At 37.5% G+C, this 6,006-nt stretch overlaps 1 protein-coding gene across 3 annotated transcripts; it reads left to right on the top strand.

Moving 5' to 3' along the window:
* The first annotated feature begins 21 nt into the window (after positions 1-21).
* Positions 22-5,221, top strand: LOC109827728. Of its 3 annotated transcripts, none has more exons than XM_020394744.1 (5): positions 22-398; positions 508-1,414; positions 4,402-4,575; positions 4,690-4,875; positions 4,960-5,221. In XM_020394744.1, the coding sequence occupies exons 2-5, from the start codon at positions 1,409-1,411 to the stop codon at positions 5,008-5,010; spliced, it is 417 nt and encodes a 138-aa protein (XP_020250333.1). In that variant the 5' UTR covers positions 22-398; positions 508-1,408; the 3' UTR covers positions 5,011-5,221. The 3 variants fall into 3 exon arrangements, with proteins under 3 accessions (XP_020250333.1, XP_020250332.1, XP_020250334.1); XM_020394743.1 differs by having other exon boundaries at positions 505-1,414; XM_020394745.1 differs by having other exon boundaries at positions 24-1,414; positions 4,468-4,575.
* Positions 5,222-6,006: the final 785 nt, after the last annotated feature.

Here is a 6,006-nt window from a genome sequence, read left to right as displayed (position 1 = left end):
GTTTTACTACTAGCTATCGTGGCCTTAGCAAAAGAACTGATTAGAGCTTTGATGGCAGTCAGACAAACAGGACACTTGAAGTGCCCTATCTGTTACAGTGTGGAACCCCGTTAGATTTGTCGGATAGTGCAGATATTTTCATTCTTATGGTTCTGACCAGTGATCTTGCTTTATACATTAATACGTTTTTTTATATGGTATATATGATAAATAACAAAAATGTCCTCGATTCTTCTTCAATTCCTATCCTTATTCTTTTCAGTGCATTTCCATTTGCATGCTTGTATATTTAACCCTCAATTTAATTTCTTTTATAGGCTTTTGGGTGTTTTACAGAGCTGTAGAGACAATTACTTCTGATGACATGGTCTTGATCCAAACATGTGGATCCTTTTGCTGTAAGTGGGTGACTGCTGGAAATGGAATTAGCATCTAACTTTAATAGGAAATTGACCATTTATTAAAGGTAATTAAATTGATATAACTCGTGGCATCATCTTGTAGCAGCAAGGACCACAAGGGCCCTGATCCTTGCCCCATATGTCTTGACCCAGTAAAGGGAGAAGCCTATTTAGATAGTTGTTTCCACTCATTTTGCTACCAGTTGTTCAATGATTCAAAGTGGTCTCCAAAAAGCACTCTCAAGCTCTATCTTCAACCAAATATCCTCTTCGCAAGACTAAAAGCTTTTTCTGTAGTTCACGGTTTCAACGGAGAAAATTTTCTGCAGCATTACTTTAGCCAAGGTCATGAGAAAAACAATTTTTCTAGTGCTCATGAATTTAGACTGCAGTGATATTAGACTGATGTAAGAGCCCTGATGAATGAATCTGATGGTTGTCTGTGTTGGAAGCTTCGTCGACATATTAGGAGATACATTTGGCTTGAGAATTGGTTGAAACAAGGAAATACAGGCTCTCACTCAAGAGGAGGATGTGGAAATCATTCTACATCATATTCAAGGAGCAATTAAGACTTTCTTCAGAAAGCAGCAGCAGAATGACATATAGAATGTGATGCCCGAGGAAAAGCACAAAGCATTTAGAGAACTGATTTCTGATGTCAGAAGGCCTTTTTTGTTTGGGCGAACAGAACACTTCGTGGATGAGTTGGAAAGTTTCCTGGTTCTCGGTTTAACAATTGATGGTTATGATGCAGTTTGCTTGCAGAATTTGCCAGGCAGTGCTACTTCTGCTGACGGAATAATGCAGTGCTGATTGGGACTGCAGAAATGTGGCAACTTAAGAGGAATCTATAGAATTAAGGGGAAAATCTCCTTGTGTTCAGGCAGATTTGTCAATGATCAAATCAATCTACGTAGGCCAAGGCTGCATCACTGAAGCAGAGATTCGCCTCTTGGTTCTCATTCTTAGTGTGCTAGCTCCCTTTGGCACTCTTCATTGTGAATATGAAGGTGAGAATATCAGTGAGATTTGTTCCCTCTTAGATGTCCTGCATGAGTTTACTTCAGATTTCCTTTTCCTAACATATTTTTCCAGCTAGTAGGTTTAACAAAACCCTTGTACTCAATAACATTCGGGCTTTTCAGCTAAACACTAACATTTTTATACTTTAATGCAATCTATAAATAATCTCTGCCATCTTCAATCCCTACACTTCCAGGTTTTATTATTGCATCAGAAGTATCAGTTTCCATAGAATCAGTACTAAGAAAATCTGTGCATTCGCGGAAAAGTAGCTAAGTAGATTTGTTTAGGGAAAACGCGGGTAGTAGGTGCTCTGTTTCACTTTATATGAACAGATGGATCCATCTACTTAATCTTCGTAAAGGTACAAGTAAAACAGCCTTATAGAGCTATATGGTAGCATATTGCAAAATTAGATGAATAAAATCAAAAGTATATGAAGTTCAACAGGAAGATAGAATGTTTTAACTGGAAAGTATGATGAAACTAGGTGGGTCTTTTTGTTTAAATTATGTTGAAGAATCTATCCTTTTTCACCCTTATGTTCTGATAGCTCAACATTTTTCTGGTAGGATCAATAATCACTTCTATACAACATTGCTTATAAATCTAAAGTTGTGTTTTCTACTAGGTTAATTTAAGTTTGGTCGATCTGAAGTCTTCAGAGAAAAGTTATTCTCTGTTGAGCAAATTAAATGAAGCAAACTGGCTCATGAGTAGTAATCATTGAGGAAGTCCTCTTAAACTAATCACCTTGCCAGGTCATGTAAATTCTGCCATCCAAGTCTCACTCTGTGTCGGTTAAAGTTTTTTGAGTTTGATACTTCAATGTGTGTGTGTGTGTGTGAGTGTTTGTGGGGTGCTTTATGAGAAATGGGTTGTTTTTTTTTGGGGGGGTTGGGGCTAAACCTTAGAAACGATCCATCACAGCTGTATGATATGCATCAAACCCATTGAAACCCAGATTCGATTCCATTTCTTACCATGCTAAAAATTATGTGAAGCGGTGAGAAGAAACAATTGGGGGAATAATTGATGTACGATGCAATTGGAATTTGGCTTCAGTTAAACACTTCGAGAAAGAGAGAAACCAAGGTATGAATAGGAAATAGAGAAATGTTGGGAAATCAAGATGACAGCCTTTATCTAGTTCTATACCATATTTTGGTCAAGTTGATTAGAAAATGGAGTACACGGTTCCCTGTCGTTAACGATTTTTTTTTCCAGTTACTGACAAAACTAAAAGAATCGTGAAACAAGTTGTGTAGGGTGTCAAAGAGAGCACTACAGTACATTAGAGACCTAGAGACCAATGGTTTGGAGCAGTCATTTTAAAAGTTTCCCCTAAGCATTGTGTGGTTTAGTCTTCTTGCAAACTGAAGCCTGAGACCTCTGATAGCCAAGATGACTTGGGGAGGACAAATTTCATTGCTTTCTTCTTGATGCCTAAATTTCCCTATTTAAGTAAATAGGCTTTACATCATAAGTGTGATTTGAATTCGATTTTGGTTTTCTTGATTGCGCTGCTTCACAAAAAGTTTTTTTTTTGTTTTGAATGGCCACCACTAAATCACTACTATGCATTTCGTGAAGGCATTCCTGTGCCGGTGTTTGATTTAAAAGCATCTCATCTTGAAATTGTTGCATCAGTGAAATGCTCACGTGGATTTGACATAGTTTTGCCCTCTAATAACCAAGCAATAATGGCTTGGTTGAGTTCCAATTACTCATATTGTTTGCGGATTGACCTTATATAGTATGACCCAATTGCGGATAGACCCTCTATAGTTGTAATTGTGCGGAAGAACCCCCTGTACTATCTGCCCAAGTGTGGATAGACCCCCTCAGTGAAATGACTCGCTTAAGATTAAAAACTTAGCAATTGGGTTCTATCAGCACCAATAAATCTACAAGGGGATCTATCCGCAACAATAAAATTACAGGGGTCTGTCCACATCTAACAAAACTTTAAAATTTAAAAAAAAAAGTCACTCAGGGTGTCTATCCACACACAATTAGAACTATAAGGGGTCTATCCGCAATGAGGTGATACTACGGGGGTCTATCTCCAATTAACCCCAAGGTAAATGTTATCACAAGAAAATTGTGCACTGCCTTTGCCCATTTGCCTGTGCCTGTTTAATAATACATGGATAACATGAAAGTCATTGCCATTGTGCACCACATTCTTAGATTCACTGTACTGTAAATATGAACGTATGAGAAAATTTAACGGTATGAACCTCTTGTTAAAGGGCGTTTATTATTAATATTTCTATTTACTTGTCATGTATTATGAATATGAAGCGTGAACCAATTATGATTGATGGCTCTTTTTCACCCTTATTACAATCAATTGTGTCAGCCTCAATCTCATTGATAGTGCCATGGAACCAGGATGAGTACAATATTCATGCTGAAATGCTAGGTACTGTTCGGGTTCTAGAAACATCCAATATCATACCCATAAACCACGCAAGCTATAGGCACATATCGGAATCGGATGTTGTGATTTCTTACATTAGTTTATCGTGGTTCCTCAGCTTATTGGTGATGTTTTTCCAAGTAAAGCTACCCAATAAGCGTTACAAACTCCCAACGCCAGTTGACAAAAATAGATCCCTTATGAAGTTGAAGATTAATTTTTTGAAAATATTAGCAACTGGACTTTATTAATTTCAATGTAAATTTGGAATTATAAAGAGGAAAGAGGACAAATACTTGATCAGTTTTATCAGTAAATTATAAACCTGGAAAGCATATTACATGCGACCAATTGGGGAATTAAACCTGAAACGAGTTTACATTTACGTGCCTTAAATATTGCAAGCACAAGTTGCATCCTACAATCATCTCTTTAAAGTTGATAATTTTCATTTTTCTTAGTATATACTGCAAGTTCTCTGATTGGTTGGAAAAATTGAAGAAGCATTCAACCTGCGCTTTAATTTTCTTCATTTCAATATTTTCGTAGGTTATTTCTTTTATTTTGTCATATATCGGAGACTTGAAGAGTAGGCTCTTGTTCTTCTATCAACAGAAGCAGGAAGACATGGAAAGCATCTCCAAGGACCCAACAGTCTCCGATCTGAGCAGCCAACAAAGGGATAAATCGACCTTCAAATTTTATGCTGGCTCGCGCAGAAAGGTATTGATTATCATGTTACTGAAAAGAACCACCAGAGATGAGATCTTAAATTCATTGAGCAAGTGTTTGGAGTTCTGAAACCGAAAATGATGATTTCAAGTCTTATTATTGCAGCTTTCGGGAAAGGCGGCCAATATAGTTCAAGGATTCATCAGATTCACCTGCAGTGATGATCTCACAAGCTTCGATACAAATTACTACAGATGCAAAAGAGTCACAGAAGCTGTCCTTCCTCTTCTCAAATGCCCCACTAAAGTTCCTAGAATTGTCATCCTCTCTTCTCTCAGAGGAGACCTCAAGGTACAAAATTTATGTACTTCAACTTCACTTATGCCCTTGCAATCAGAAAATATGATCTACTTACTATTTCTTTAACTCGTACAGAGAAACCCAATCAGAAGATCGCAGACAAGCTTAACAATATTGAGAATGTGAACGGAGGAAGTATGGAAAATATAGAGAAAATATTTTGGGAGGACATGAAATACGATAAACTTTAATCTAGCGGATGGCCAACTATGATACCGATGTATAGCATGTCAAAGGTGGCACCCATTGCATGTACAAGAATTCTTGCTAAAGAGTATCCTCAGATGTATATTAGTTGTGTGCAGCCGGGGTTTGTTAAAACCGATTTATAACTTAATACAGGGATAACTAGCACTGAAGGAGCTATTGTCAGTAACGTTGGCTTGGCACCTGCAGATGAATCTTCAGGGTGTTATTTTGATCAGACTCGCATTTCAGAGTGGTGGTAGGAACTGAAGAGAGTAGGCGATAATGGAGCTAGCTTAATTATTTTGCCAAACGTTTGTACTTTATTATCATAATCGTATAATGTTATGAAATTGCGAATAGGGAAGAAGACTATTTGCTTTTTGCTTGTACTGTTTGTTTTGCTGTTTTATTCCAAATAAAATGGTACAACCAAACGCTTGCTCAATGCTCATAGATTGCACAACCTTCAGTATCTCATTTATTCTCTTTGGTGCCATTTAGTCATAATTTTGTTACCAATGTGTCAAGAAGTCACACGAAAGACTTAGGCTTAAGTTTGGTAAGTGAGAATTGAATCAAGTGATAATGAAACTACTTTAAAGTATACTCATTTGGCCAGGAGCAGGCTCAGCCTCAGTCGGGCTCGCGATCTTACCACTTTATTAAGCAATGTTATCATAAAACACTAATCTCAAATTAAGTTTAGAAGTGCGGTTTAGTCCCACATTGGCTACGAGTTGTAAACAGTAGCTCTTTATATACAAAGACGCAGCTTAAGGGATCGTCTCTTCGGAGACATCTGATAAAATTGGAACGATACAGAGAAGATTAGCATGGCCCCTGCGCAAGTGATAAAATTGGAACGATACAGAGAAGATTAGCATGGCCCCTGCGCAAGGATGACACGCACAAATCGAGAAATGGTCCAAATTT

The sequence above is a fragment of the Asparagus officinalis genome, unplaced genomic scaffold (genome assembly GCF_001876935.1).
Source record: "Asparagus officinalis unplaced genomic scaffold, Aspof.V1 AsparagusV1_Un390, whole genome shotgun sequence".
NCBI lineage: Eukaryota > Viridiplantae > Streptophyta > Magnoliopsida > Asparagales > Asparagaceae > Asparagus > Asparagus officinalis.
The sequence above is the reverse complement of the archived record's forward strand: the minus strand, read 5'-3'. Positions and strand labels throughout refer to the sequence as shown.